Source organism: Rattus norvegicus, chromosome 5, assembly GCF_021556685.1.
Source record: "Rattus norvegicus strain SHRSP/BbbUtx chromosome 5, alternate assembly SHRSP_T2T, whole genome shotgun sequence".
Classification (NCBI taxonomy): domain Eukaryota; kingdom Metazoa; phylum Chordata; class Mammalia; order Rodentia; family Muridae; genus Rattus; species Rattus norvegicus.
This window is the reverse complement of record NC_141538.1, coordinates 107,181,711-107,203,281: the sequence shown is the minus strand read 5'-3', so window position 1 is coordinate 107,203,281 and position 21,571 is coordinate 107,181,711. Positions and strand designations below refer to the sequence as shown.

General features: G+C 45.7%; 1 protein-coding gene across 8 annotated transcripts in view; it reads left to right on the top strand.

Annotated features, from left to right (window-relative positions):
* Window positions 1–21,571, top strand: part of Slc24a2 (solute carrier family 24 member 2) — a 237,584-nt gene that overhangs the window by 192,978 nt on the left and 23,035 nt on the right. For 7 of the 8 annotated variants that reach the window (NM_031743.4, XM_087551419.1, XM_087551416.1 and 4 more), the window contains 1 exon segment: window positions 15,237–15,380. In NM_031743.4, the coding sequence (NP_113931.1) occupies window positions 15,237–15,380 (144 nt within the window). 8 annotated transcript variants of the gene reach the window in all.

Sequence of the window (21,571 nt, the reverse complement as noted above, 5' to 3'; positions counted from 1 at the left end):
GAGCAAAAGTCTTGCTGACTCCTGTCCATTGAGCTACCCCGGGGTCTCAGTGCATGGAGTTGGGCAGATTTGTGTGCTGTGCTGGCTCGACTGGCAAGCTATCAAAAAGCCATCATGATAGCTGACTACAGGGTGACCTGCTGGTTCGTTCCAAAGCCACAGGGCAAGCTGCCAACCTGACCGGACACTCACTTCCTCCTCCTCCTCTTTCTCCTCCTCCTTCTCCTCCTCCTCCTCCTCTTCTTCTTCCTCTTCCTCTTCCTCCTCTTCCTCCCCTCCTTAAAACACAAATCCTGAAAATACTGCCTCATTGGTGCTGTTGTAAGAGCTAAGTGTGGCTTTGGCATAGAGCCACGTGCTGGCTGCTTACATCACATGCCCAAACCCACTGCTTAAACAGCATTCACCCTTCCTTAAAGGATTCCTTGCAGGTAAGTGAAAGGGAGTTGTATAATTATACAATTTTGGGGAGTATTGAGGATATAAATAAGTCAGCCAACAAACATTTAGTACCTAATGACGGCCCAGATTAATCATGTAGGGCTCTGGGCACAGTGCTCTGGAAGCCTGCCCCACCCCACACCCACCCCCAAAAGTCCCAGCTGGGGAATATATGAAAACTCTGTAGAACATGTGACCTTTGAGCTTGGCATGGATGGACAGGAAGAATTTATCACTCTGAGAGGAAAAATGAAACAACAATGTACTCAGGTGTCCGAAACCTTGTGTTCAGTGATTGCTGAGCAAGACGGTAGAACTGGAGACGGAAACCAAGCCTTTGGCTGCTTTACGGGTCCTCCCTTCTTCCACCTTTCCCACCCCTTTGCTCCCACTCTTTCCACTCTCTAACACTAGATGGGAGAGAGAAAAGGATAGAGGGGAAAGGGACGGCGTTATCGTCAGACTACTTCCTACTGATCAGGGACATCGAGTTCCTTAGGGGCAAGTTTGGTCTTCACTGTCAGGATATCTGGTTTCTTCTTGTTGTTGTTGTTTCTTCTTTGTTCATAACAACTTTTATATTGGATAGTTTTATTTATTTACATTTCAAATGTATCCCCTTGCTGAGTTTCCCATCCATAAGCCTCCTATCCCATCCCCCACCCCCATCCTCTATGAGGGTGCTCCTCCATCCACCCACCCCTTCCCGCCTCCCCACCCTGACATTTCCCTACACTGGGGGTCCGGGCCTTGGCAGGACCAAGGGTCTCTCCTTCCATTGGTTATGCACAACAGCTTAACAAACCTTGACTAACAGCAGCCAATAGCAAACAACCAACAGCCCACCCTACCTCTTGGGGCCCTTATATACCCTCTGAAATGTCCCCAAACGTCACAGTCACAGAAACTACCTAGTACTGGCAAAATCACACCCCTGCTAGGGCACAGGGCAAATCATAGTCAGCTGCTGTAGACAGTCTGAAGCAGCCCCATCTCTCACACGTGGGTTCCCATCATATTTCTGTGCTTTTTTTAAAGAAACCAAAAGTCCAAAATTGCACCAGGGAGTGTAGATTGGCCTGAGGTTCTTCGTCCACCCATCAGATCAAAAGGTTCTCAGTGTTTGTCTGGGTCAACAATGCACAGGGACAGAGAACACGAAGGAGGATGAGGGCACATGAGCCCTCTGGAAAGCCTTGCTGAGGGGTGTTCTTCAAACCGAGAGCAAGCCTGTGAAAGGCACAGCAACAGGGGGCAAAAGTGAGACCGGCACCGTTGGAGACAGAGGAAGCCAAGAGAAGGAGACAGCAGCAGGAAGGCAGGCCTTTAGATGATGGGGTGTTGACTCCTCTCAGGCAGCAACCAGCCACTGGACACCCTAGTTGTGATTTGCACTACCAGAATGCCCCCGAGGCTGCATCCAGAACGTATTTAAAGCAATACTGAGGCAGACAGGTCCATGAGGGGTTGGTGGAGCTTGTGCGTTGCAGTAGACCCAGAGGGGGAGATAAGTGTGCATCATGAACTGTCATGTATATGCTAGTCAGCTCTTGAGAGTGAGTAGCCTTAAAGGACTTAGAGAGCAATGGTGACCTCTGGGTGTTTTGCAATAAGATGGCTCCTCTTGTTCAAGAAGGGACCAGGTGGCTAGAGATGTGGGTTGGTGGTAGGGCACTTTCCTAGCATGCACAGGTCCTGGGTTCTAGGCCACGAACTACAAAGATAAGGGGAGGGCAGAATAGAAGAAGAGCAGACGCAGAAAAGTGAGTCAAGAACCCAGAAGCTTGGGGTTCTCGTGTGTGGGTCCATAAGCCTGTGTCTGTGTGACCCAAGGGGCTAGAATGGTTTATACATTTTGAAAATGTTTTTGTGAAAAAGAGAAGCAGGAACATATGGAGCAGGGACCATATGGACCCCAAAGCCTGAAATATTTACTGTCTAGCCCTTTGTGGAGCGCGGGGGAGGGGTACTGCTCGTGCCCAATATAGACCATCTGCAGTCTCTAAAGAGAAAGCTCTCCTATACTGATTTGGAACAGCCCTCGGTATGCGTTGTTAAGTGAAAAGGCACTATGCCAAAGTGTATCCTGGATTGTGAGATACAACAGAACACTGTCAGATCCGATAAAGGAGGAAGAGGGGACCAGCATGTCAGCCTTTGTTTGGAATGCTGCTGGGAAACTTAGCCGTGCCAGTTACCACCAGAGACTTCTCCGTGTGGAGGTTTTGCATTTTGTACCAGCTAAGTGTGTTGCCTAGTCAGAGAAAAACAAAACAACAACAAAAAAATAAAACTAGCAATGGGTTAAATTAGGAATGGGGATGTGGCTCAGTGAGTAGAGGGTTTGCCTAGCACATACAAAGCCCCAGTACTACAAAAGGGGGTACCTGTAATCCCAGCATTTGGGAGGCAAAGACAAAAAGATTAGAAGTTCCAACTCATCCTCCAGTACATGGTGATGAATGAAATTAAAACATAATTCACTAGTCATTCAAACAAGCTACAGTGGCAAACCACTGGAGTCCAAATCCCATCCCTTTTCCTTGCTGGCTGTGTGGCCTAGAGCAAGCTACTAAACCTCTCTGTTCTCCACATTCCTTCTTGGTGAAACACTACTTTGAAGAAGTGCTTATCTAATAATGTTAGTGTGAGGCTCAGCTGTTCTTTAAACAGTTCTTGATATGCAGAGAGCACATCGCTGGGATTTATTAAACTTGGTAATGCTTAGAAAAATCCTTTTCCACGGCTATTAAGTTGTGGAGATGACAAGGTTTTCCCCCAAGTGTTGGTTATAAGGTAAAGCGTGGCTGGATTTCAAAGTTATTTCTGAGCCAAAATCGAGAAGCTATGACAAAAACTGGCCATAGAGAAACAGGAAAAGAGGTGCCTTAGGGAAGGCTGGGTGCCTGACTGGGAAGATCAGGTGGTGGTTTCAATTAGGGTGGGAACTCCAGGGTAAAAATAAAACAAGATTTTCAGTGGGAAACTCCAGTGTCTTGGCACAGACTCCCAGAAATGACTCAGTGGTTTGGTTTTGTTAGTTCTGTGTCTTTCTAGATTGTATTTTTATCACGTTCCATGACAAGTGAGGTGTGCATCCCAACTTTATTCATGAAAATTCTGAGCTCACACTACACACCCAATTGCTGCTATTCTCTTGGGAGTTTAGCCCGTCTCCTTAATTAACCTCCTATATTAAAAAGTCCAGATTTGCAATCTCACCTTAACCCCTTGGGTCAGAGGTTTCTCCAGCATAGAGATTTCATAACCTATGGCTGAGAAGAACATATGGAAAAGTTCTCTCAGGCAGACCACGGGCCCTGTGCAGCAGGCTCACTGAATGCTGGTCCATGCAGCTACAGAGGACTCAACCTTCTCCACACTTCGGCCCTGAGTCTCTTCTCACCTGATGACCAGAGCTCCACAAGAAGGGAATTGCAGCTGCCACGAATTTGCCAGCCCGCCCAAATTTTAATTGTGGATAATTTCCCTATGCATAGACCCTAACGTTCTCTTACCTTTGAGTTCTGCCAGTCTGTGGAGAGTTTGCCTGGCATGTACGAGGGGGTCCTTGGATAGGATCCCCGGGTCTGAGGAGTTGAGGGGACCGCCCCGCTGCATTTTAGTTGTGCCAATCTAGACAACACACTGCAAGCTCTGTAATGTGCCTCCTTGCTGCAGTGGATGGATGGATGGATGGATGGATGGATGGATGGATGGATGGATGGATGGATGGATGGATGGATGGATGGACTGACTTATGGATGGATGGATGGATGGATGGATGGATGGATGGATGGATGGATGGATGGATGGATGAATGGATGGACTGCTTATGGGTGGATGGATGGACGTACAGACAGACAGAAGGACAGATGGGACAGACAGATGATGAGGAGAATGAAAAACAGACATAGGATCTGTAAAATTCAGGCTCTGCTCTTACTTCCTCAGCTTATAATTTGAATATCACCATACTGTGTTAAAGCCCTCTTTTTTGCATTCTAGAAGTCAGTGCTGATGTATCTCTCCCCAGTGCTTCCTTCCCTAAACCCAATAGGGTTTTCAGGACCTGATTCCTGCGGTCCCCATTCAGTGACTAAGTAAAGGATGAACAAAGGAAATGTGACACAAGTGACTGTTTGTTTAAATCTCTCCTTTAAAAAAGAATTAAATGCTTAAAAATATCTCCTGCCTCTTAAATTTAGGTTTCCGAGGTTTGCTTTAGAGAAACAAGTGCCATTTCCTAAGTTTATCGTTTACTGCAGATTGGTGCGGCTGTGATCTGAGAGCCCCCTGGAAGGACTTGATAGTGCAAGTGACTCAGACTGCCACGTGTCCTGGGAATTTCCAGAATTACCCGTGCAGGTGGTACCTGGGATCCATATTTTCTGCTTCTCCTAACGTAACAGCAAACATCTCTATCCACAGTGATGGGGTTCGGCACAGGGACCCCACACTCTCCTGTTAGTCAGCAGGGATACGTGTGGTTAGGAGCAGACAGGGCGCTGTGGAAGTTTAGAAGTACCTTCATTTCCCTCTATTCATGAATTGGGTCTCTTGGAGCACTCATAGGGCACAGTGAGAGGATTCTAATAGCCATGAAGTGGTGGGAAGTGACACAGGCCAGAGGGCAGTAGTGAGAGAGAGGGCCTCACTTCTCTACAGGGGGCTTTTATATATTCATCCAACACAATATTTTTTAATTGTTTGAGAATTTCACACAATGTATCCTGCATGCTTCCCATCCCCACCCCCAACCCACCCTTCCTCCCTTGTGCCCTCACCCTCAAAAAAGAATTAAGAAAAAATACATCAAATACAATTTGTATTGCTTATATATTCATTTGAGCATGGTCAAACTCCCAGTGGCCAGCCCCTTAAAGATAACTGAGTCCTTTTTAACATATTTTAAGAATGAAATAGATGCAAATTTAACAGTTTTTAAAAATCTTCCTAAATTTGAATACTGACAAAGAATTATACCTTATTCACTGGGAGGCTTGTTGTTAATATTGGCACTTTCTGAGGAGTTTTGAAAATATCTGTTCATCTTTCACGTGATACACCAGCAATTGACTATTATCAAAAGGGGGTAAAGCTTCATTAACACACTGGGGAAAATACCGGCATTAATGACCCGTTTCCAACGACTAATTCTAATCCAATTGATAATAAGAGGCTAAAAAGGAGTTTATGGTTGCTTTTATAATTCTCCAGTTAGCTTCTGTGTGGACAAATTGTTTACGTGTCAGCAATATTTACGAATGCCTGAAAACACATTAAAACCAGTGTGCAGCAATGCAGAAGAAAATCCATCTTGTCTGTAGCTCGTGCTTTAGAATCCCTTGGACAAAGCACACAGTGCAGGGAAGGCATTGCATTTCAATAAGGACATTTCCATGCTGTTCTACTGATTAGAAATGGCTCCTTGCCTTCCTGGAAAGCTGAGGTTCGTTCAGACAACTCCATCACTCACAGCAATACATTTAAAACCTTGGTTTTAATTCAGTGTCTGGTACAAGATGAAATTTGGGCTTGCCACTGCTCAAAATGATGCCCGATTTTTTTTTCTGTAAGCAAAGCAGATTAATGATGTCATTATAAGGGGAAATGAATTCCTTCTTTCCTACCACCTGCAGCAAGTGTGTAAGTGTGTGTGTGTGTGTGTGTGTGTGTGTGTGTGTGTGTGTGTGTGTTTTAAGAAAATCTGTTTTCTAGTTAAAGATTACTACTGTCAGTTCAGGAGGTTCACACAGAAGGCAAGGCAATGTCTCAGATGGTGCATCCTTTCTACAAAGGGAGGGTGTTAGACTCAGGGTCTTTTAAACTTACTTTGTGTATAAGAGACAATGGGCAGGGACTTAGAGACTAAGGACATATTAAAGAGAATAAGGGATGTTGGTCGAAAATATGAGAGATCAGCGAGACTCTCTGAACACAGAGGTAGGTTACTCTAAGACTCAGAAGTGCGTTTTTAAAGGACGGGTGATAAGCAGGTTACATTAAGTAAATGTACTTTCTTTCCAAGCCAGAGCATCTCCTCAGCCATGGACTGCTGGAGAAGAACCAATACCCATACAGTTAGCATAGTAGACTACTAGACAAACCTCAAAAACACCGTAGATGGGGGGAGACTTACACAGCACAGACTCATTTTCTCACAGTTCTGAGGATTTAAGGACCTCTCTAGTCAAGGCTCTCTTTCTGGCTTCTCTTTCTAGCTTACATGATCTTTCCTCAGGGCATACAGGGACTGGGAAATGCAGAAAAGGGAGAGCTAGGGGTTGGGGACACTCCAGGGAACAAGCACTCCAGGATGCCTTTTTATAAGGTAACTAATCATTTCAGATCAGGGCCCCAGCCTCACAACCTCATTAAACCTTGATTACTTCCTCCAAGTTCTCAATCTCCAAACACAGTTCCCTGGGGAGGGGCGGTCTTAACATGCTCCAAGTAGTTTACAACCAGGATACTTCCCTTCCAATGACTGAAGTTTTAAAGTTCTTTTTAAATATTTATTTATTTCAGTGCACTGTCTCTGTCGTCAGACATAGCAGAAGAGGGCATCAGATCCCATTACAGATGGTTGTGAGCCACCATGCAGTTGGTGGGATTTGAACTCAGGACCTCTGGAAGAGCAGACAGTGCTCTTAACCGCTGGGCCATCTCTCCAGCCCGACTGGAGTGTCCCTATATGGCTTTCTAGCTTTCCATCACCTGCTCTTAAAAAAAAAATTCTTCTTCAAGACTTTTCTGTTTTAACAGAGGAAAAGCGAATGGAAATGTGTAGCTTAGAGGGGCAGAGCCTTTCAGAGACCATCCCAGGACTCTGAGACTGCTTTGAACACAATTCAAAATTCAAATTGACAAGTCCACAAACTAATTTTGAAATCCTAAAACTTCAGATTCCATGGTGACTTTCAGATTTTGAGTCTGTGACACTGAAGTGATCCATAAGCCAGTAGTCATGTGGCTGTCTTAGTTTAGGGTTACTATTAGTTTTAGGTTACTCTTGCTGTGATGAAACACCGTGGCCAACTTGGGGATTATTTCACTCTCAGTCCCATGGAATAGTTTCACATCAGAATCAGTGAGGGCAGAATTCCCCTCAGGCCAGGAACCTGGAGGCAGGAGCTGATGCATATCATGGAGGAGGGCTGCTCACTGGCTTACTCAGCCTGCTTTCTTATAGAATCCAGGAACACCAGCCCATGGAGGGCACCACCCGCAATAGCCTGGGCCCTCCCCCATCGATTACTAATTAAGAAAATGCCTTCAGCCAGATCTTTTTTTCAATCATTTTATTTGTACACATTTTAAATGTGTACAAATGTATGATACCTCCCTTCCCAGTTGCTCCTCTGTAACCCCCATCCCATCCTCTCCTCCCCTTTTGTCTGTAAGAGGGTGCTCTTCCTTCTGCTCGCCCACTCCTGCCTCACCACTCGCTCTAGCATCCTCCTACGCTGGAGCACCAAACCTCCTCAGGACCAAGAGCTTCCCCTCCCGTTGATGTCACACAATGCCATCCTCTGCTACATATGCAGCTGGAGCCATAGATTCCTCCACGTATAATCTTCAGTTGGTGGTTTTCACAGCGAGATCTCACGGAGGCATTTCCTCAGTTCAGGTTCCCTCCTTTCAGATAACTATAACCCGCGTCAAGTTGACATAAAATTGGCCAGGACACTGGGTCAGTCATGTCCACAATCCACATTCTGTTTCTGTAGTTGGGTGACAAGGATGTCTGTCAGTATGTTAGCCTCCACAAATTGGCCAGTACATTTCGTAAGAGAATAGAGACAGCCAGTTTGCACCATTTCCTCTGTGCCAAACACAGTTTGGCCGTTGCTTACACAACAGGCACCTGTGGGAGCCTCCAGACACTTTCTACTACACTCTCTACAGTGGTTGACCGTAGAACCATCCACTGTTTAAAAAGAGTCACTGTGCATTTGGGGTAATTCTGCCTTAAGAATTTCCGGCGCTGGTATTGTTTTTAAGTCTGCACAGAGCTCCGAGTCAAGGTGTCACAATATTATGAGTCTCACCATCTGCTTAGAAGCTCAGTTTCTAGTAGAAAGTCATCTCGAAGCAACCTCCTGAATAGCATAGTGGTTCTCCTCAGGGCTGTGGAATTTCCCCTTCCTTTTCATTTACAGAGTCTTCTACTTATCCATTAGAACTAAGAGAAGAGAGTTAGATTGTGGGTATCACTGCAGTCAACAAATGCTCAATAAATGCTGGGTGAGTGAGCAGATGGAGGGAAAACCAGGTAGTTTCTACCTCCATATCAAATAAGTGAATTATTGTAGGACTCTATTGTTGGATGACATTATAATTCACATAACCAAATCCCTCTCCTAGGAGAAATTATTTTCCTGGCTGTTTATTTTTAAGAGTGTTAATAGCCACATTTTGGGTGTTTGTTCCGCGCCAAGCACTGTTCTGAGTACTTTGCATGAATTATTTCAGGCCAGTGCTGCAAAGGAAACTTCTAGAACAAAAGTCCTATTTTAAACAGCTTTCTGTCTGACTTCCTATTTCATAGGAAGCACATGAGGAGTGGCTATGTGTCTGTGGAGCCCTGCTACAGCTGTCTTGTCGTTAGACAAGGCACCATCAGGATGTCCTCTGGGAGCATCTTACAGGCTCACTGCCCAGGCCCACACACCTTGCACCAGTCCCAATGGAGACCTACTTTGAGAGATGATGCGTATTACCAAAGAGCTTCTTTTTTAATGCTTCGGGCATAAAGAAAGAGAAAGGTGATCCCAGAATAAAGACAGAGCTGTTTCCTTGTGCACTGTCTTCCCAGGAGGGCGAGGGGGGTGCATCATGACCTTCAAACACTGAATAACAGAGTCCAAAACTGACCCAGCTCACATCTCAGCCCTTGCTGACATTAGTCCTAGGAAGGTTTATTATCGTAAAGAGTCTCATTCATTTGCTACAATGCCCCATAGATATCTACTTTAAAGGTGGCCAAAATGAATTGTCCACAGTTATGGGAGTCTGGGGTGGCATCAAACACTGAAACCCACATAAAATCTCATTGTTGGGCTTAGCTGCCACCTTCCCCGAAACCAGGGAGAAAGCCTGTCTTCTTGTCTGTGTTTGAGAGCCTTGTATTCACTGGTGTCTATAGCTCCTGCATTTTTGGTTTTTTCAAATTTTTAAAATTAAATTACACAATTTCTCCCTTCCCTTTTCCTTTCTCTGACATTTTTTTTTTGGTTCTTTTTTTCGGAGCTGGGGACCGAACCCAGGGCCTTGTGCTTCCTAGGCAAGCGCTCTGCCACTGAGCCAAATCCCCAACCCCTTTCTCTGACATTTTGCATGCTCCCCACAAGTTCATGATCTCTTTTCCTCTGTTATTGTTAAGTGTGTGTGTGTGTGTGTGTGTGTGCATCTGTGTGTGTATGTGTGTGTGTGTGTGCATGCGCATAAATATATAAATACAACTTTTGGGGTCCACTTGTGTGTATGTGATTTCAGGGATGGTATTGGATAACCCATTAGGGGGGCTCATCCTTGGGGAAGACTATTTCTGCTCTCGGCTTTCCTTAGCTGACTGTACTTTGTCTATGTGTGGGGCCCGGTGAGATTCCCTTTCCATGACAGCATGTCTGTTGGTGCTGTCCTTCAGGTCTTCTACTGACAGTCACATTGCTGTGGTATTGTGGATGAATCTCCCCTGTCACTTCTAGGAGACACAATCTCACAGCAGATTTCCTGACCCTCTGACTCTTACAGTCTTTCCACCCCCTCTTTTGAGATATTTCTAGAGCCTTAAATGCAGGCTTTATGTTGTAGATGATAATGACAAGTGATAATTTTTAAATGTGTATCTTAGAACCCGGAGCTAAGAGACAGCTTCTCCCGCCCATGATCCCAGGACTGCCCTTCCCATCCCTTGAGTGCTATTGGGAATGCTAAAAGCACGAAGGAAAGGTAGGGAATATGAGGAGGTTTGGGGGAGATGACTCTTTCAGGGGAAAAAAAAAGTATGGGCCATCCAGACAATCAAAAATTGGTTTTAGGCTCAAGATAATAAATGGGGAAATGTCTGTCAAGTGCTTAGTGTTTGTTACAGCTGAGCTTTTAAATTGTGTGTGTGTGTGTGTGTGTGTGTGTGTGTGTGTGTGTGTGTGTGTGTGTGTGTGTGTAGGACCAGCAGAGTCCAGAAACACTATATTTTTTTAAGCCAGGTTCAGGGGCTGGAGAGATGGCTCAGTCCTAAAGTTCCCGCCACACATGCAGATCCATGCTATCCAAGTAAACTCCAGATGCAGTGGTAACATCTGTAACTCCAGCACTGGGGGGGAGACAGGCAGATCGCTAGAAACCGTTAACCAGCCAGCCTAGCTGAATCCATGAGCCCCAGGTTCATACCCACATCAGGTTGAATTTATTACAGAGCAAAGCAAGGAGGCCTGATGCCACAGGTCACAAATGCCTGCTCTGTGGCATCGAGAAAGTGGGCACTGTTGAATGGAGGAGAAAGAGGTCACTGAAGCCTGGCCTGGAATTGGGACCTTCTTTCAACTTCATCTCAGGGCCCTCATCCATCAACCGAGACAGATGGTCTCGGATGGGGGACGCTTCCAACTCGGAAGCTGTGGCGATGCTTCTCTCTCACCTAAAGCTCCTGTGCCTAAAGACCCCGGAGCTCAGCAACTGTAGGTGGTTTTTATGATCTATGAGCACCCACAGCAAGCTTGAGTGACAGCTCCTCAGGGAGGTAGCCCCTCAGCAGAGACCCAAAAAAGAAAAAAAAAAGATGGCATGGTTTAAAGACCTACTGACAGTGAGGCACACCAGTGTCTGCAGGGGAACCCACGTCGTCCCCTGAGCATTGCAGACATGGAGGGGCTGCCGTCATATTCCTACCCAATGTCGCACCACACTGAGGTGCTGCCAGTGGGGAAAGGCAGCACCTCTAAGGTCTGAAGTGAGTCAGGACAAGGGAGTAAGATCTTCACTTACAACTTGAAGCGAATAAATCCCAGCTAAGCTGAGTTGGAGGCCAACCCTGGCAACCCTGAGGCCACTTCCTGGGAGCTGGGGGGAGACCTTGCCAGCAACCTGCAAGACTAAAATATCTAAAAGCAGCTTAGTTACAGGTCCTTCTAGGGTTGTTTTGCTTTGCTTTCAACTTAATTTGTTCAAAGAAGAGGCTGCCCTAGAGTGGGTTACCATCGCTCTAGAACCTGATGTCGAAAACGAGATACTGGGTTGCTTCCAAGAAACAGTGTTCAGGCTTCAGAGGTAACCTCTGGACTGGTGACTCCCTACAGCGGACATGCAGACATGCTAAATGGATGGCACAGGTCCTGCAAGTAACCAACAGTACGTGCCTTGAGATCTTCTGTTTTGCCTCTCCTTTTAAATACAAGAAGCAGGAGCCTTAGATTTTCATAATTGGCTTTATACATAAAAGGAGAAGCCGCTTGAGAAATCTGAAAACTGGAGTTTGCAAGTTCCAACTCTGTTGCCTGCTCTCCCCATCCTGCTAGGTCTGAGGGCCAATGCACCATCCATCACTTGGGAAACTAGTTAAAGTTGTGTGCATGCGTGTGTGTGTGTGTGTGTGCATGCATGTGTGTCTGTGTGTGTATGTGTGTGTGCATGCGTGTGTGTCTGTGTATGTGTATGTGTGTGTGTGTGTGTGTGTGTGTGTGTGTGTGTGTGTGTGTGTGTGTGTGTAAAGCATTTCTCTATACATTCTAGCAAACCTGCTACTCATCATATAGCCCAGACTGGCCTTGAAGACTGGAATCCTCCTGTCTCAGCTTTTGGGAGTAGTAGGATTATAGGTATAAACTTCCCACGCCCGCCCTGAGTAATGTATTTTTCCCTAAGGTCCTTTTATAGCAGAAATGCCAAGGTCCTAAAGAGCCTAGTTTTGTGTAACCATTGGGCTTGCACAGGACCCCAGCAGAGAGCAAACCATGTTACGCCTTTACATCAAAAATCACTCGATTCTTTCTGGCACAGCCTGCTCTCCTTGCCATGTTTTCTGGGGGCTTGCTTCAGACAATTTAAGAGGCAAGCGTGGGTCATCACAAGGTCAGAGCCAGCAAGCCACAACACTAGTAAAAGCTGAAACTCCTTCCCCTGACCTCAGTGGCCTCTTGATTGGAGCCCAGCCTAATTCTTGCATTGCGTCTCCTGCTCAGGCAGAGACAAAATAGGCCCTGAACTTGGAACAGTGTGTTCTTCTGCTGTGTCTCTAACCAGCTTGCAAGCTGTTGCCCATTGAGCCGGAGTGAGATTTCCCTGGCAAGAAGACAAAAAGAACTTCTTCTGAAGTGTTCTGACAGCTTGCTCCTGAGGCCCCTCTCCCATCCATCCCAGGGTTCTAGGCTCCTTCACGTCCCTGCAGTAGGAATTGCCCCCCACCCCAAACCCCCTGAAGAGGAGAGATTCCGGTAGGCATAGACTCTTCTCCTCTGCTCCTGCCCTAGCAACAGCCTCCTTAAGTGCCACCCTCGGACCCCACGCAACACAGCTAACTGCTTGCACTGGACACTAGTGCGTTGAGAGCTTAAGCATCCAAACAGACAATTATTTTCTGCTGTTTGCTTGTGGTGCTGCCTGCCTGGTGACTTTGGCAGATGGAGAAAAGAGCTAATCCGCAGGTTACAAGCAGAAGGTTATTGATGAAATGTCACCATCTGTTGGTGTCATTAAAATGATATGAGTCATAAAGCGTTGCTTTTGGGTTTTGGCTTTTCTTTTCTCCAAAAAAAAAAAAAAAGTATAGCTTGGAGTTTAGAGAGAAGTTGTTAACTTGTGGATGGAGGTGGGGACGGAGACAGGAGGGGAGGTCACCCAGGAAGAAAGAGCTTGGTGAGTTCATCGGATGAGCTGATTCGTCTTCAGGGAAGCCAATCCTCGGCTGGGTTAAACCCTGTACGTGGTATGAGATGAGGTGCTCATGAAGGCTGGAATAGCACCTCAGCTCTCCGTGCCTACTTCTAAGTGCCCACTACCCGGTTGTGGAAGGGGAAATAGTTCATTTGGTTTTGTGAAGAAGGCCTCATTGGAGAAAACTTAACAGGCCCCAAGCCTTCTTAGTCTTCACTGCCCCGTGACACAGAGATAATCGTTCTTGTTCCGAGGTGGCACCGTAGGTATGTAAGCCCATAGAGGTTGGTTGTCTGTGGGTCACCTCTCCTCCAAGGACGATGGGGTGGCTAAGATCAGGGACAGAGCTCCCTGGAAAGAGTAGAGACTGTGGTGGATAAGGTGGCTTCTGCATCACATCAACAAATGGGTTGGAGTGGGTTGCGTGCGGTATGTGTTTGATGAAGGTCTGGGTGACCAGAATACAGTGTCAACCTGTTTACCTAATCCCCACAACCCTTTCCTGTTTGTACTCTGTGGATACTTACCCACTGCCATGAACCTGTTGTTTCCAGTCTTTTCCAGTATGGCTTCCAATCTCTTGATTTTTTTTTTCTTAAGACCATTTGTCCACCCCTAATGTGTACCAGCAAATAAACAGTAGTATTGCCGTGGATCTGCACAGACCTAGCAATGACCTCTAGCTAAATCCTTTGTTCCTTAAGCCATCTGGCCCAAACCTTTTCTACCTGCCCCTCCTCAGGAACACAGACACTGAAGAAGTCAGCCCTGGTACTTACATGTGCAAAAGCCTGAAGCCGTTCTCTGTGCTACCTAAAGGAAACCTCACTACAGGAGCACTTATTGAACGTTTCTGATCTGGTGCTGCAGTTTCATTTCTAAACAAGCAGAGTGGGCAGCGATGGGTGGTCAGCAGTGCTGTGGTACTGACACGGTGGTCCCATCTCTGAGACCAATGGTCACCCTGCTGGGCAAACCCACCTTTTGTCTCCTCTGCCCCTGGGGCCTGAGAGCTGCGGAGTGCAATAGAAGACACCAAAACACGGGGAGCAGGACTACCACATCAGAGACTGAGTGTTTGTGCCCTGCCTCTGAGATGGCAGGCAGAGTCGGTCCCGTGGCACACGTTAGCCCTGTTTCTCTGAGTCCTAAGGCACGTGTTTGTATACTGTGCCTTCAATGACGAATGAAATGGTTTAGAATTCACCCCATCGATTAAGCAAGTTAGGAACACCCGTGCAGATGTGCTAAGCTTATTCTTGGGTGGGTGAGATGCAGCTAGGACCTCTCAGGATCGTCACTCAGCTGTTTCTGAAGTGAGTTTTCTGTGCCTGGTGAGAATCAGTTGGAAGCAAAGAGAGGAGGAGGGGGAGGAAAGGATTTTAATTTTTTAAACTTTTTAAACCTGTGTTCTTCCTCCCAAGGTGTCTGAATCACAGCCCTAGGGAAAAGGAGATGGGGTCACAGGTCAATTGATCAACAGATGTTGTTAACCATAAAATGGTGATGAAGGGAGGTTTTTGAGAGGATGAAGTGAATCATATCAAAGCACATTATATGCAAAAAGAAGCCCATTGTTTTTTACAGCTGAATAAGAGACACAGTGGATCAAACAATATTGAGGAATAATTATGGTTGGTGTTAAAAAATCAGTTGATAAGCATGAGAGGCCATAAAATACCCCCAAGGCATGAAAAGAAACTTGTAGAGTGCTCTGGAGGGGCGAAGCACTGCTCATTCCTGAGCCTCCGGCTGTGATAGGTGGGGAGCTCTTACAAAAAGAAAGCCTGGGAAGGCAGCTGGGGTGGCTTGAGAAAAGCCTCAGTGGAACTCAAGACAAGCCTAGATTGCTCTTGGGGTTTGTAGCCCCGTGACTCCCCTGGTCACTGCCTGTTTATATCTGTCCTCTTGTTCTACAGCAGGCCACAGAGACCGCCGAGGAAGATGATGACCAGCCCCTCAGCCTGTCCTGGCCGTCCAACACCCGCAAGCAGATCACCTTCCTAATCGTTCTTCCCATCGTGTTCCCTCTCTGGATCACCTTACCCGACGTCCGCAAACCTGTGAGTGAACCCCTGTGGAAACTGCTCCCATGTAAAAAGTATGGTAGCCACCACCGTCCCTTTCCAGGTGTATTTAAAGAGAAAGGCGAGGTGGCACAGTGTTCTCAGACATGCCTGCAACTTCAATCACAGCAATTGTTCAGTGACTAAAAAAAGTGAACCACCCCCAGAAACTAGAAGTGTGAAAAACACCATTTTACTCTGCTCATGGATCCTGTAGGGTGGGAATTGAAGTGGGGTACACTGGGGATGGTTCATCTCTACCCCAGGCAGATCTCTGTGAGTTCAAGGCCAGCCTGATCTACATAGTGAGTTCTGGGACAGCCAGGGAAATGTAAAGAGAGCCTATCATTTTACAAATGGAGAGAAGGGTGAAAGCATTTGCCTAGAGGCAAGAAAAATGGCTCAGTGATTAAGAGCGCACGCTGCTCTTGCAGAGGACCTGAGTTCAGCTTTCAGAAACCACAATAGTGGCTCACAGCCACTTGTAACTCCAGTTCTCGAGATGCCAGCTCCTGGATTCTGAGGGAACCTGCAGACAAGTGTGTACAAACCCAGATATAGATACATGCATGTATACACAATTTTCAAAGAAATAAATCATAAAAGATAGTTGACAAGGAATATATGCCAATGTCACATGCCACATGAATCTCTTAATGAGGAAAATTTCAAAATAAAGAAAAACCCTGAAACCTCGTAGCCATTTTCTCATAAGGGGTACAGCTCAAGGTTCTAGCAGGAAAGCAACTCAGTATTTCATTGAATTTTCTTTTGGCTATATATTGATTTAAAAAAATAATTTAAAGAATTGCACATGCCTACATACATGATATCCCTTCTACAATTCTATTGCCATCACTATAACCAATATTATTATTTAAGAATGTCAGATGTCAAGGGCTGTGAATGCCTTTACCATCCGACAGACACAGCGAAATGCAATCCGAGTGCCGACTAACTAGAGGAACATTCCCTCCCAGGGTTGGTAAACTCGGATCTTGAACTGTTAATGTTTGCCCTGGAGGTGAAAATGGTAATGACAGTATTAGGGCACAGGCATCAACACACACATGACTGAAGCATGTACCTATCATGCATCAGATTTTGCACCAATTCAATTCTCAATGAACCACATCATGAGGTCTCTGGAAACGTCTATAATAGGATATACATGTATTATTGGTGAAAAAATATCAGCTCAGGACCCCCAAGACCAAGTTCTCAGCCAGGACAAAAGAGATTTATTTGCCCAGAAGCACAAAGAGACAAGGACAGGAAATAGAGAAAGAGGAAGAAAGGGAAGGGAACAAGGGAGAAGTTATAAAAATATTTATCCTGAGGGGAACAGGCAAAGGACTACCTCTGGCTAGAGAGGAGACAGACTTGCCCATAGGAAAATGGCAGTTTATAAAGTTACAACGGGAAACCCTGTGTTAGGATGAAGTGTTTAGTTCTAATTAGGCTTGTTAATTAGGAGGCTTTTGATTGCTGGACTTCAGTATTTTGACAGCTGGACTTTGGTAGTCAGCCTCAGGAGGAGGAATTAGACAGATTAAGGAATAGACCTTGTGGGCCAGCTTCAGGAATATACTCTATTGGTTTTTCATAATGCAGAAGGAATGGGAGAGAAGGGCAAGGCCTGCCAGAGCCGTGCTCACCATGTTCAACCTGGCCAGAGTCCCTTCGCTTTGTATAAAAAAAGGGGCATAAAACAAGTCAACCAAATCATACCTGGCCGCTTTCCAGAGGAGGGAACTGAGAGGCATACCCAGGTCTCTGCGACCACATGGCCTCCCCTCAGATTTCTTGACACCAGAAGATTTAAGTCTGAAAAAAAATGAAAAAAAAATTCAAACATTTCAATAAAATACATGAAGACAACTAAGCGGAAATCTTCAACGTCCTTCTGGTGATTCTACTTTCCTTATTTGGACTGGGGTGGGGGTTGAGAAGAAAAATCCTATGCCATTAGCTTGGACTGTGAATAACCCAGCCTGGTAGAGAGCCACATACTCAGTAGACACTAGGAGAGGACTCAGAGAAGTTCCCCTCACAATACTGCTTCCCTGGGAAAGTGTGTGTAGGTGCGGTTCCCTGAAAGCAATGTTTACGTTTCTTAGTTCACTTTACAACTGCAGGGCGTGTGCTCTTTCCAGAAGGACTGGCTTCTTGAAAAACCATAGTAAAGCAGCTAATGTGTTCAAGGCCCCCTCCCCCATGGCTCACCCCGCGCTGATCGATCTGAGATGTCGTCATTATCCCCTCTAATGGTTTATAGACTGTCAATCTGGCAGGATCTAAATTAACCAGACATTGGGCTGGAGAGATGGCTCAATGGTTAAGAGCACCAACTGCTCTTCCAGAGGTCCTGAGTTCAAATCCCAGCAACCACATGGTGGCTCACAACCATCTGTAATGAGATCTGATGCCCTCCTCTGGTGTGTGTGAAGACAGCTACAGTGTACTTACATATAATAAATGAATAAAATCTTTAAAAAAACATACATCATATTTAAAAAAAAAAAAAACCAGACACAAGCCCTTGGGCATATTTGTAAGAGGCTTTAGGTTACTTGAGGAAGGAGGACCCACCCTAAATGTGGGTGGTGCCTTCCCATGGTCTAGGTTCCCCAGACTGAATAAAAAGGAAAAGGCAGACACTCTTCTCTCCTTGCTTCCTGACTGGACACAATGTGACCATCTGCCTTATGTACCTTCCAACTGTGAGCCAAAAGAAACATTCCCTAAGTTGCTTTTGTCAGTTCTTTTGTTACAAGATCAAAAGTTACTAAAATGTCCACCATTCCTGGTTTCTACGCAGTTTGACCCAGTGTTTTTGTTTACCTCACAAAGAAAACCCAGAAGACTAGGTATAGTTTTCTAACTCTCTGCAGAGGACTTAATGTGATATGGTCCAGAGTAGTCAGCTTATCTGGCTAACGAGAGCCAATTGCTCCTTTGCTCTGTGCCCTTGGGCAGAGCATCTTGGGAGCAGAAGAGCATGGTAGGGCTGTTCTTCACTTCAAGTGGGCAAGAGGCAGCAGAGAGGAAATGCTGGAGCTCTGGTGGCCTTCTCCTCTCCTTTTTATTCCATTTACCCCCATGGCAGGTCTGTCCCCTTCCATTATTCCTCCCTGAGAAACACCCCTAAAGACCCTACCCAGGGGTGTGCCTCACAAGTCTTCTAGGTGATTCTCATGACAAGTCTGACTGATGAGCAAACAGAGCTGCATGGGTCTGTCTTCCTGGTGATACCACTAACTCATTCTTCACCATGCAGCCTGCCCTCAAGGGCCAATGGAGCTTGCTTTCTCTGTTAGTCACTCATCTAACTGCTGTGACAGGCCACCTGACCGAAGCAGCCTGAGGGGAGAAGCCTGGATTTTGGCTTGAGGTTTTAAAGTATAAATTCCATCGGGACTGGGAAGGCATGACTGACTGGCATGAGGTCATGTGAACTCACAGTCTGGAGCAGAGAGAGGTGAAGACTAGTGCCCACTGATTTCCTTCTGTTGACCCAGTTGGGTCCCCGTAGGATGTTGTCACCCACACGCAGGATGAGCTTCCTTTCCTCAGTTACTCCTCCTTGAACTTGTCAAAGACAAGCCCAGGGGTATCTCTTCTATGTGATTCCAAATCCTGTCAAGACAATGGAGATTAGCCATTACCCTCCTTGCTTCCCCAAGCACCAGCCACAATATGAAATGGACTAGTGTCTGTCTTTTCTGGGTTCTGTATGCTATTCTAAGCAGAAATGAGACTACCAAGGGAACACATAGTTATGTTCAGATTTCCTCAGCAAATATTCCGCACTAAGGACCACATATGCCCTTAAAGAGTATAATAACACAAAATTCACAGTTTAATAACTAAACCAAGGTATGCTCACTGTGCCAGACAGTTTTATGTCAACTTGATACAAGCTAAAGCTGTCTGAGAGAAAGGAACCTCGGTGAGAAATGCTTTCATAAATGGAGCTATAGGAAAACTTGTAGGGCATTTTTCTTAATTAGTGATCGATGTAGAAGGGCCCAGTCCATCTTGGTGCTGCCATCCCTGGGCTAGTGATCCTGAGTTCTATGAAAAAGCAGGCTGAGCAAGCCCAGGCAAGTAAGCCAGTGAGCAGTATGGCTCTATTGCCTTTGTGTGAGCTCCTGCCTTCATGCTCCTGCCCTGTTCGAGTTTTTGTCCTGACTTCCTTTAATAATCAACAGTAATATGGAATTATAAGCCAAAGAAACCCTTGCTCCTCAAGTTACTTTTAGTCAGAGTGTCTCATCATAGCAATAATGACCACAAGTAAAAAACACGTATAAGTCAAAGCAGTATTTCATAGCAACAGTAAAAGGAGACTAGAGCCTCAGACTCCCACTCCAGGTCATGCTCACTGCACTGCCCTGACTCTAGTAATTTGATCCTCCTCTCCTACCTTATAGGAGCAACCTTGGGAAACACGTTTCTCTGGACCCCATTTTCGTCAACTATTAACAAAGGTTCCTAAGATCTCTAGATTCCCTACCAGCCTTGGCATTCTATAACAGAAAAAAGCAAAAAATAAGGAGATCAGCCTCGATACAATATTGGAGATTGAAGGGGGCTCTATCCCCCAGCTTGCCCGCGATAGTCACAAGTCTCAGCTTACTCTGAGAGTATATTGGTTGGGAAACAAACTATGTAGACCTCCCTGCATATACAGGAGGCCAAATAAAAAAAAACCTCGCCCACAGATATATGAGCCATTAAGATGTTTCCTGGTCATATTTACTACAGGGGACTTTTATTAGATTGTTTCTTATGCCAATTTTCTCTTTTGGTCTGTAACACACCATCTCAAACTCAGCTTAAAACTAGTGAATTTCCTCTAGGCTCAGCTAGACAGTTCTCCTGGGAGCAGGTTACCTCTCAGGAAAAATAGCTTCTGTTCAACAAAGTCTCTAATTTTTAAGTATTCTAGGTTGGACTTAATCACAGGATTAAAAAAAAAAAAAGGACCAAGAGCTATAAGAATGAAAACTCCAAAGCCCCTCCTGAGATGTAATTTGGAATTCGACTCCATCATTGCTAGCACATTCTGTTGATTGAAGCCAATGTTAACCCAGCCCAAACCTCAGAGAAATGGTCACCTATTGATCGAAAAGGCAGTGTCTTAGTTTCAGTTTCCACTTCTGTGAAGAGACACCATGGCCAAGGCAACTCTTATAAAGGACATTTGGTTGTGGTTGGTTTACACTTTCAGAGGTTGAGTCCATTATCATCATGGCGGGAAGCATGGCAGCAGGCAGGCAGACATGGCACTGGAAAAGCTAAGAGTTCTATATCCATATCCAAAGTAGTCAGGAGACAGTCTTCCAGGCAGCTGGGAGAAGGGCCTCAAAGCCCACCCCTACAACAAGGCCATACCTACTCCAACGAGGCCATACCTACTCCAACGAGGCCATACCTACTCCAACGAGGCCATACCTACTCCAACGAGGCTATACCTACTCCAACGAGGCCATACCTACTCCAACAAGGCCATACCTACTCCAACGAGGCCATACCTACTCCAACAAGGCCATACCTACTCCAACGAGGCCATACCTACTCCAACGAGGCCATACCTACTCCAACGAGGCCATACCTACTCCAACAAGGCCATACCTACTCCAACAAGGCCATACCTACTCCAACGAGGCCATACCTACTCCAACAAGGCCATACCTACTCCAACAAGGCCATACCTACTCCAACAAGGTCCCACCTCCTAATGGTGCCACTCTCTGGGCCAACCATATACAAACCACCACACAGAGTAGTGTACTGGCAGCAGGGGAGGGGGGGTCTTTGTTTTAGTCCTTCCATAGACCTTATCTATGTCCACAAAGGCCACAGGAGGTAATATCAAGGGAAAAGGAAAAGAATGAGAACATTAACAAACATTTTCTCCTTTTTAGGGCCCACCATCTCTGTTTCTTCAGTAGTTTTTTTTTTAATTCCTCATGGAGATGACCATCCCAAGGCTTACCAATAATTAGCTCTAATTTCAGAATAAATATTACTCCCACTTGTTTTTAGACCCACATCATTTCTATGCAAATTCCATGCCTATCTGTACATACTTTCAGCGGAGACACTAAGTAGTAGCCTCACAGTTAGTTTCCTTATACCAACACCTTTGTTTGAAAAGGGAAAAGGCTAAAGTTTAATCC